This window comes from Poeciliopsis prolifica, unplaced genomic scaffold (assembly GCF_027474105.1).
Source record: "Poeciliopsis prolifica strain line A6 unplaced genomic scaffold, Auburn_PproV2 SCAFFOLD027, whole genome shotgun sequence".
Taxonomy (NCBI): Eukaryota; Metazoa; Chordata; class Actinopteri; order Cyprinodontiformes; family Poeciliidae; genus Poeciliopsis; species Poeciliopsis prolifica.
The window spans coordinates 1927863-1938883 of record NW_026562402.1 but is presented as its reverse complement, the minus strand read 5'-3'; the positions used below and the strand labels follow the sequence as shown (position 1 = coordinate 1938883).

The window sequence follows — 11021 nt, the reverse complement described above, 5'->3', positions numbered from 1 at the left end:
CCCATTCCAGATAGCCCACCTAGTTGCTGAATAGGGCCCATGCATTTAGCCCATATGGGCCAGCCCATATGGGTCTCATTTTAGGTTAACCATATGTGTCCCATGCAGTTCGCCCAGATAAAACCCATGCCCACTCATTACCCATGTAGCCCACATCAAACACAAGTGGGGCCCACTCATGCGTGCTGGCTGGGATGATGGCTGTTACTGAGAGCTGCAGCAATACAATCTCTTAAACATTCCTTCTTCTCCGACTTTAGTTGCTCAATATCTGAAAGTGTGGCTAAGAAACTCAATGGGTTTGTTTACATCAACTGCAACTATAACTAGACCACAATTCTAAACCGGCTCAGAAAATCAACATCGTTGTTCACCTCACTTTCTCTGAGGAGGCCCATTTGAAATTCTATCAGACAAATCTGGGCCAATGGGAGAAATTATAGACTATGCACTAAAGGGTGATGAGAATCAAGGGAAACTGCACAGGAGGGTAATGACCAGACTAATGGTCCTATGATATGGCCATCCCCTAGGCAGTGACATAAATGCTGTTTTGTAAATATTGTGGTTTAGTTCATATAGTAGGAGCAAAGGTTTGTTACAAACAAAAGTGCAGCCATCATTGGTTTGCATAAAATGTCATATTTAAATTGCAGGACACTGCAATGAAGAATATTCAAACAGTCCTGGAAAACTCCAGGAGGTTCTCAAGAGGATCATGTTGCCACCAGTGCAGAGCTTGCTGAACTGTGTCAACAGGTTGGTCTGCCTCAGTGAGGGAAAGAATGTTTCAAGAGAAACTTGAGGGACAGAGCAGAATTCTGCAGGAAAACACAAGAAGAATATAATGATGGAGCTCCTATGATGATGTTCTGGTCTGCCATACAACACCACTGAAACAAGGTAATACTTAGGCTTTTATTTCAGTACATTTAAGCAGTTTTTAAACTTTTTAAATAAACACTTTAGTTGCCATTATTGGCATTCATAAGGGTTTAGATTACAGATTAATAACAGTCAATTTCTTTGTTTAGAACAACCAGTGACACTGCAGCACATCTTAAGTAAAGCACACAGCATACATCATTCCCACTTAAAAAACGGATTCTGTGATTGTTGAGTTGCCATGGCTGCTCTTGATCTGTTTCTGGTTGTGAAAGGAGGAGGTAGATGTCAGACTTAAATACTGTTGGATAAACCACAGACTTTGATGTCACAGGGAGAAACACAGTTTTTGTCCTGAAACTAGTCTTTTACCAACATGGACTGAAAGGCCAATCAGAGAAAAAGAAGCCATTACTCCAAACAACAGAAAAAGCCAGATTACAATTTGTAAATGTCCAAGAGATAATTTCTAGCAAGCTATTGTGAGAAGCTTATGACATGAACCCCAGAATGTTTCAATCAAGTCATATGGTTTATGGGAAAATTCTCTCCAATATTTAGAAAATGTAGAGAAACTAATGGATTTGTGGAAAGTTAAAAACAAGTCTATGCATTCTTATTGTGACATCCAGAAAGAAACAGGGTATATGATGGGGGAAAAGAATATGTGTCTTTGTATGGTGTACGTAAATATCTGGCTTTAACTATAAAATCAATAAACTTGCTAATAAAATAAACAGCATCTTTCCGCTATGGCTGTACAGGGAACCATATCCAGAAAGTCAGCCCTTTACTGAGTATTATATCAAATGATAAATGTTAGCTGGAGCAAAAAGGCTAAAACTGTTCATGCTGCTTTCGCTCCCTCTCCAATTGTTCTTGACCTTTGAACCTGACAGAGAGCCACACCGAAGTGTCTTATATGGCTGTCTGGCCTGGGTTATCGGGGTCAAAAGTCATGATCTCCATGTGGATAAGACCTGGAAAACAGAAAGCAGTGTTAAATTTAGAAGAGAAATCTCTTGTGTTCAAACAAATCTATCAGGAATATGAGCTCATCACTGCACTTGATGACTTCTCTTAGGATTTAGATTGCCTCGGTAGAGCACCCGAGTCTTTAGCTTTGCCGTACATACTCTTCCATTCTCCGACATCGAGCTCAAGGCTCTCAAAGGAGTCATCGTAAGGTTTGGAGTCTGGTTCTGAGTCTGGGTCGTGGTATTCTGACAGAAACGGGTGGGCCAGTCCTTGATTGGCTGTGAGCCTCTTCTCTGGATCCAGCAGCAACATCCCCTCCAGAAGGTTTACAGCTGGAGGCATAAGGACAGAAACCATCCCGTCTTCTATTAACCGTCAATGCTTTCAGACTTGGGTTGATTTGACAGTATTTACTGTAAGTGTTTCTATTAGCAGTGCACACTGTACTTTTTCTGGTATGTTATAGACCTAGAGTCAGGTCCACATATACAAACTCACCTTTCTCATTCATTGTTGGAAACACTACTTTAAAATTCTTCTTCTTTTGTGAAGGCAGACCTTGCACGTATGACTGTGCCTGAAAAATAAATGGCAGGAGCCACATGATTCTTCAGAAACTGACAAACACTGAGGTAAATGGGTGAAAACCTTCAAATAAATTAATCTCTTATTTCAGTTGTATAATCTCCATCCATTGTCTTCCGCTTATCCAGGGGCAGCTCCCAAGGCGTTCCTCGGCCAGCAAAGAAACATAGTCCCTGCAGTGTGTCCAGAGTCTTCCTCTGGGTGTGCTCCTGTCGGGATGTGCATGGAACATCTCAACAGGAAGGCATCCAGGAGGCATCCTAATTGGATTGTCCCAGTTACCTCAGCTGACTCCTTTTGATGTGAAGAAGCAGGACTTTGAGTCCTTCCAGGAAGCTTCTCACACTGTCTCTAAGCGAAAGCCCAGGCACCATGCCATCTCATTCTTCTGGCCAAATAGTGCTTGTGGCCATAGATGAGGGCAGGAATAAAGATTAATCATTAAGCCTTTTGGCAAAAGCTCTTCATCATGGCAGACAGGTATAGCAGCCGTATCACTGCAGACCCCACACAAATCTGCCTATTGACCTCCCGTCAAATTTTTCAACACCCCAAAATACTTCAGCTCCTCTACTTGGGGCAGGACCTTGTCTCTGATCTGGCTAATGTACTCTGCCCTGGTTCATCACCAGAAATGGGTAGTTCCTGATTTTTGCTTCACACTCCACTGCAAACCACTCCAGGGAAAAGACTTTACCAAACACAATTGGTAAAGTGACAAAGCCCAACTTACTGCCAGCAATAAGGACCAAACTCTGGAATTAGTTGCACAGAGACTTAACAGCCCTCAGTTCTGTGTATAGTCTGGTTCCCCTTACACAGGACTACCCAAGGAGAGATTTGAATGCCTGCTCCACGTCCAAAAACACACGTAGACTGATTTGGTGAAATCCCATATGCCCTCCAGGAAAAAGAATGGTTCAACAAACACAAAATCAACCTCCTTCCACAGCTATCTCAATTTCAGATCTAGATTGGGGGGACCAGAAGAGAGGAAAGTTCATCAATGAGAGGTTCAGGATATCAACTGCAACAAATGACTAATATGCACATCTTGACCAGATTTGCAAACAAATTTATTTGCATCAGTAGTATACTGGAAATATCTTATGGTTGGTTTGCAGACAAAAAATAACTCACATCTTTACTCTGCATCTTCTGCACTAGGGACGAGTCTGGTGTTCCTGTCAGATTGAGGATCTTCTTCAGCTGATCGATACCTGGATGCTTAGGTAAGAAAACCAGGGCGATCTGTTCAGTGTGTACCTGTTTGGCTGTATTTTAAATCAATTAAATTTAATTTAAACATGTTATTAATACATTAAGCTAATATTAGCACGTCTCTCACATACTGGTTTATATTCATGAATTCAGCCATTGATTCAGCCATTTAAAGCTCATTCCTGCACATGATTGAAACTCAATCCTTATTCTTTATCCTTATAATAATTGAGCATGAAGACATCTGTATGTGGATACTGTCATGTCCTGAGAAAAGCACCGTGCCAGTGATCATTTCAGCCAGGATGCAGGCGGCAGACCAGACATCCACTGCAAAGAGGCAGAATCTCAGCCACAAAAATCAGTTTGACACATTGTGTTGTAGCCTACTTTAATGACATTTGAGACAAATTGATATGAAAGATGCACAATATTGTTCTTACCTCCCTGACTGTAGTGCATCCAGTTGAAAATGACCTCAGGTGCTCTGTACCAGCGTGTGACCACATAACCAGTCATTTCACTCTCAGTTTGTCTCGCCAGACCAAAATCCAGAATCTGAAATGAATAACGCTTGATTTTTTTCTACACCTTAATTCTTTCAATTTCAAGTTTTGCTGCAGATTCACAATAAAATTGTGGTTAGAACTTTGATTGACCTACTCTATTTTTTGTTTTTGCTTTGTCCTGTTGTACACAATACTACCGCCACCCAGTTTCACTATCGGGAATGTGATATCAAGGTGTTAGTTTGTCTCTACACTTTACCTGTTGTAGTGGTGGACACACTTTGGCTACTCCACTAATGTAAGACATGTTTTTTTTGTTTAGCACTTTAATGTTTTTGCAAACTTTCAAAACATTTAGCATACTTAGCTTACCCTAAATTTATTTGTCTAAGACTCATTTATTTGGCTATTTTGTAAAGTTTCAGTTAAATAAAAGTTAACCTCTCTGTTGTAGTTTTAATTATTGTCTGTCAAGAATTTTTCAAGTAGTCAGCCATTTCCATTCATGCTTTGTGAAGAGGATGAAGCCTGTTTATGCAGCATTTCCATTTCCTCTCTTCACCTTTCCTTTCTTTTTTTTCCATAAAGCTTTGAGTAAATTCCAAGTAAGCAATAAATGGAGGAATGAAGTATAGCCTACAACAAAAAACAGCTACATGAACAATCAGGTGTGTTAATAAAAACATACATAAAATTCATAAATTCCAATTATTTTGAGAGACTATATGCTCTCTTCGTGACACATGATGGGAAAAACTATTGTTGAATGTAGCGCTTTAGCATTAGCTTCAACTAAATACTGTGCTTGCATAGGACTTTGGCGTTAGTGGAACTAATGTGTATACTTTAAGGTTAGGGCAGCTAAATTTATAGTTTGCGCTGCCCACCACTGTCATACATTTTGAGGACTTACCTTTAATTCACAGGATTCGCTCACTGCCAGATTGCCCGGCTTCAGATCCTACAACACATGAGCAACACCTTGGCATTAATTTCAGCATGTTTGCCTCTTTTGTGGCAGCAAAATGAAAAAAAAAAATCTAAACAAGTAATAAATGACTTAGACATTGAAGCTGATAGATACCAACCCGATGTATGATCCCAGCAGAGTGGATGTACTGCAGATTTAAGAACATTAAGAAGACAAGGGAATTATCTTTGTGAACTTAAGAGATGTTGGAGGAAACATCTCAAGATATTTGCAGCTAATTAAAAGACGTACACTAGTTTTACAGTTAGAATTGTGTTTCTAATTTTGTTTCCACAAAGCTCTGTTGGTTACATATTAACTAGCAGTGCTTGAGGGGCTAAATAAGGGTAAGGAAGACAAACACCCATGACACACTCAGCCTGGGAACCACATAAGGAACAGACTATCTGACAAGATTCCTTTGAACATATTCTTAAATGTACTTATTCTGCAATCACAGTCATTTATTAACACAATTGTTAAATGCTTTTTCTTATACAAAACACTGAGTAGTGGATGAACTATAGTTGATGACCTACAGTCAAAGAGCTGTTTTGAAAAGGCAGAAAACATAGTTTTTTCTGCAAATAAGATACACAGCTGAAATTAGTCATGCACATACTCTGAAAAACAATTTCTGGTATTAAATCGGAGCACGCTTTTTCTGCTTAAGATTAATTTTGACTTGCCAAACGATTTTCATTTTCTAGAAGTAGTATTAACTTCATCACTAAGCCTCTGTTGCATTAGCTTGATGTTGGTATTGACACTCCCTAAGTTTGAGCTCACAAGATGCTGTTTCTTCCCAGACGTTACCCTTATCTTTGTGATCTGGGAAGACAGTAAGAGTGTTTTTTTCTCCTCTGTGCATGTTCCAGCTTGTGCTGCTGCTGCTTCATTTTGTCAATATGACTTGGTCCAGACTTGTTGAAGCTGAGATATCTTGACATTTCCAACCTGGTGAGATTGCTGCTGAGATTTTTTTACACTGACGCACAAGTGTGACAAACTCCATCAAAACTGTGGAATATTTGACCTATCAGAGAATACACCTGTTAGCAGTGTCTGAATGTAAGTTACAGCTGTAATTTGTAGTCTTAAAAAGTGTTGACTTAGGGGAGCTGAATATAAATCCATACACTTTCCAGATTTTCATCTATAAAGAAATAAAACTAAAAAATCCTTCTACTTTACAACTGTGCACTATGTTGTGTTGGTCTAGCACTTAAAATCCAAATAAAACATAGAAATATGTTATTCAAAAGAAAAATAAACCTTTGCAAGACACAAAGATCTAAGCTTATTTGGAAGGGCATGGAGGTGGATGTATATTATAAATGGCCCACTAGGAGACCGTAAATAAAGCTAATAATAATAATAATAATAATAATAATAATAATAATAATAATAATAATAATAATAATAACCAAATCACTCACCTTCAGGCCTCTTAGCAGTTGATAAAACAGATATGTGATGATGCGATCAGATAATCTCTTTCTCTTCATAATGTGGCCCAGATCTTGGGCTACAAAGGGCATCACCATATAACTAAAGATTGGCGGATATCAAGGGAGGAAAGAAACACAAGAATAAACCAAATAAAATAAAATCTCCAGGCCTGAGCCTAAAAGTTCAGGATATATAAAGCAATTTTATAAATTTAGACAATAAAAAGAAAGAAGATCAACATTTGAATGAACAAACCAAGTAAAAACAAAAAGGATGAAGCTGAAAAATTGAACCAAAGTCAACAAGCTGCAGAAACCAGCAGGATTTTTCTACTTACAAGGTTTGGAATTTCTCCAGTGTGGAGTCGGGTGTAAAGACGTCAAGAAGGCAGATCACCTTTAAAGAAAAATCAATCACTCAATAAACAAGCAAATCCTTAGTATATTTCCTTGTGATGATTTTCCTGTTCTTTATATCTACATTAAAACACATTTACACCAGCCTGGATCATTTTTCTTTTAAGCTAAATGCTTTTAAGTATTGCTAAGTCATATTTAAAGAGAGGAATATGTTTTTCACATCAATGTACTTGTAGATTGCAGACTAATTGTCATTTCCTGCAATGTTTCTTCTCACGTTGTCATGCTGAATGTGGCGGAGCAGCCTCAGTTCCCTGTAGGCTCTCTTGGCATGGATGAGGGACTGAAAGGGCCGATACAGCTTCTTGATCGCCACCTTCTCTTTGGTCTTCTGATCGATGGCAGAGCTAAACAAGAATAAACACACTGTCTTATTGACATGGTACACACTGGCTCACATGACTCACACGGATACTCTGATGGAAGTCAGGAACCTAAGGGTTGTTGTTTTCTGACACACCTTTTGTCTATATATCAGTGTCATTATCAGCATCACTTTATTATTCTCCCTTTAGGGAGATTTGCAGGATCTGAACCAAAATAACATCAGTGTTAACAGCCAATAACACATCTATTTCAGTGGGAGATCACTAGAAAGAAGTGTGTCTTGGACAGCACATTCCTGCCTGTTGTGTTGAAAAGGTTTGTGGTGGAGATTCTTGTCGTTTTGGAGGACCTGCATTGACTTGCAGATCTGCTTCAGGCAGACAAGAACTGTTTCTGTTAGCAAAACCATTTGATCCGGGCTCCCTAAACCACACAGCTGTGGAATGCATATTTAGGTCCCAAAAACACACAGGATAATTTAGGATGTCAATCAATTTAGATCCAAACTCAGTCAAAACCTTTAGAACAGCACTGATCTATAAAACTATACTAGCAGCTTGAATGTCTGACTGGAACATTGGAAAAGTTTTATTTACACAAAAATGTAAATGACAACAGCTCAAATCTAAATTTGTGACTATATGATAGTGAGAATTAACAAAAGTCACAACATCTATTATCATTTTCAAAATGTTGAAAGAGTGACTGTTTTTGTCCAGCTGTTTTCGCCCCTACCCGGGCTAAACTCACCACACTGTGCCGTAAGCTCCGGAGCCCACCGCCAGCAGCGTCGTGTATCTCTGCGGGACATCCCAGGTGGTTTTCTGCACCTCCAGCCTGTGGAAACCGGGCCTGACGGGAGAACTGCTGACCGGAGACTGCATGGCGCCCCGGGACTCCAGGTCGCTGCTGCACTGTTTCTACCTGACAGGTGGGGTCTGGTTGGTTAATGGTTGGTCTGTTCAAGGGAGAGGGAGGGGATGGAGGGATGGGAGGTGAGAGGGGCGACGCCTCCGCGCGCTTCCGGACTCGCTCCTTTAGTTTTTATTAGCTGCAGTCAGAAAATTCTGCTTTTGATGGAGTTTAAGAAATTCATAGAACACATTTCAAAACAGAAAAAAAAAAATCTAAGCATGATTCACGTTTTGCTGTTATTTCCTTGATCATTTTCTGCTTTCAACTCGATGTTGGACTTTGCTCCTGCTTTATTTACAAGAAGGGAAGAGAATAATTTTACAACCCACACGTTTCAGAAATCCTAACATTGGTGGAGCAAAACAGTGGGTTTTATTATTGTTATTAAGATTGTGTTGTTTTCTGTTTCTTTTACATTTTTTAAGGATTTCAAAACGCGGTTATGGGTCTGTGCGTTTTACTTAGTTAAATACATAGTATTTATATGGGAGTCCATTACTGACGTTTTGAAGCAAATCAACATTTTTGAGACAGTACCGTTGAAGACTATGGCAAAATTTTGCAAAAATAATACTATAGCAATAAAATAGGACTTTAAGTCACGTGACGAAGTTAGGCCACCATCTTCATGAGGAAGGGGGGTATACCCTATACCTATAGGTTTAGCTTTCTGTGTTTCATTGGGAATATTAATGTATTATTGTGTATTCATTGTTTGAATCTGGTGCAGCGGGGAGGATTTTTACTTCCTTTTTTATTTAAGGATAACTCAGATATCCTAACAAGACATTACTTGGATGATATGAGTCACAACAACATTTAAATGCTTTATTTCTTTCTGGGATAACTAAAGCATTTTTAAATGAATTTAATTGATGCCGATTTATTTTGATATCAACGCCTTCTCTTTTACTTCTCAAGAACAAAACATCTAGACCTAGAACAAAAAGGGAAACTATTTCATAAATATACAGTTAACTTGCGATTAAAAAGAACTAAAAATAACAACAATTTAAAATATTGTCACTTCCTAAAATAATGGCCGAAGTCAGTTTTTGTTAAAAGTAACTCACCACCCCTTTCTTCCCAAAAGATGTTTCAGGCAAAGAACACAACAAAGCAAAGCAAAACAAAAAACTCTTGGCAAAAAATTTACCAACAATTTAGGAAGGTGACGGGATTCTTTTAAAGAAACAGTTCTACCTAACAACCAACAGAGGGCAGTGTCATCTTATCTGGGCTTTAACGGGACATTCTCATCTTCACTGAATTAAATCTGTTTTGAGGTCCATCATCAGTTGAACAGTGTAATTATAACAATGTAGTTATAACTACACTAAAACAGTGTAGCTGTTTTAAAATATTGAGGTTAGCTAATAGTGAAAAACATTGGTAGGAAATATCATCCAGAAGGAATAAAACTTTCTAAAAGTGCTCAAAAATGTCAAAGAAAAAATTTAAGTGTGGGAAATTTGATCACAGAAATTGTTTTATAATATTTCATAAATTCCATGCTTTCCAGCTGAATATTGAGTGTTACTGGCAACCTTCAGCATGCAACAAGGAGTTGACAGATTAGAGTGTGAAGCCAACAGAGGCATAATATATTTCCTGTAAAGGATTTCCAAAAGAAAAGCACCTGAGTTATACGATCGGTCCTTAATTTAAACTGTCTGACACAAAGTGTAAAACAGCTTGTTTATTAGGTCCTAGCCATGAACAAAATAGTTTATTTTGACATTTAAAGTATTTCCCGGAATGAATAACTGAACTTATTTTAAGAAGTTAAAAGAGCTTGAGACCGGGTTGGAGAGTCCCCTCCCTTCAGGACGATGACCTTTGACATACTGCCAGAACCAAAGTGTTGTGGCAAGACTTAAAAATGTATGTTTCTCACTTTTCAAAACATTGATTGACATGAACTACTTTTCTAAACAGGGTGACAAAATACAAACAAACAAACAAACAAAAAAAAATACTGTCTCCAGATGTACATAAACATTGATGACACAAAGTATCAGTTTGAAAGGTTCTGGGGGAAGAAAATGGGAAGAGTGTTTCTTCTGCCTGAATTTATTTTTGAAATTTTAATTTATTTTTTAATCTTATAGATACATACATATAAATAAGAACATTGTTCTTATTTATATAAGAACAATGTTTTTTTTTTTTTTTTTTTTCTGACTGACTTCTTCATATTTTTTAAATTGTAAACTATTACAAAAAATAGTGCCAGAGCGTGCCCACCGCCTGGTCAACCCCATAAACATATATAACTATTTCACTCTATATAAATAAATACATACATACAGATACATAATCATATACATTATTTAAAGTATTTATTTAAAAATTCCCATCTTGGCAATCCCTCCTCAAACTCATGTCAACTTGTGAGACACACAACCAGTACAGGATACACACGATTTTTGCTCCTATAAATATTGCAGAAATATATGTATTCTACATGTGTAAAATATAAATACCCTAATATGTTCTGCCATCGATTGAAGGCAACCAGTTAACAACTACAGCTTGAAGAACATTTATAACTTAGAACAATAATGGCCTGTCCAGGGTGTATCCCGCCTCTCCCCCAAAATGTCTCGATGGAGGAAGGCTCCAGGGCCCCTTCCGAAGGCTCCAGGGCCCCTCCTGACACCACTAGGGACAAATGTCTGAAGAAAATGGACGTATTAACATTTCTTTTTACTTTATTTTGAAGGTGACCGCAAGCACTTCCTGTCTCCGGCCCGTCTG

General features: G+C 38.3%; 1 protein-coding gene across 1 annotated transcript; it reads right to left on the bottom strand.

Moving 5' to 3' along the window:
• Positions 1–904: 904 nt before the first annotated feature.
• zgc:171775 (STKc_p38 domain-containing protein) lies at positions 905–8298 on the bottom strand. Its single transcript, XM_055048575.1, has 12 exons — positions 8097–8298; positions 7237–7366; positions 6938–6996; positions 6588–6699; positions 5267–5296; positions 5092–5139; positions 4113–4227; positions 3928–3999; positions 3589–3668; positions 2362–2440; positions 2022–2195; positions 905–1865 (listed from the first exon to the last, which is right to left on the bottom strand). The coding sequence occupies exons 1-12, from the start codon at positions 8228–8230 to the stop codon at positions 1804–1806; spliced, it is 1095 nt and encodes a 364-aa protein (XP_054904550.1). The 5' UTR covers positions 8231–8298; the 3' UTR covers positions 905–1803.
• Positions 8299–11021: the final 2723 nt, after the last annotated feature.

Excerpts from the sequence above, each read along its gene's own strand:
- zgc:171775 (XM_055048575.1), bottom strand. The coding sequence starts at position 8,230 with ATGCAGTCTCCGGTCAGCAGTTCTCCCGTCAGGCCCGGTTTCCACAGG. Across the intron at positions 6,700-6,937 it reads CTGGAGAAATTCCAAACCTT|TTATATGGTGATGCCCTTTG; the intron begins GTAAGTAGAAAA and ends GCCAATCTTTAG. Across the intron at positions 4,228-5,091 it reads GCGAATCCTGTGAATTAAAG|ATTCTGGATTTTGGTCTGGC; the intron begins GTAAGTCCTCAA and ends TATTCATTTCAG.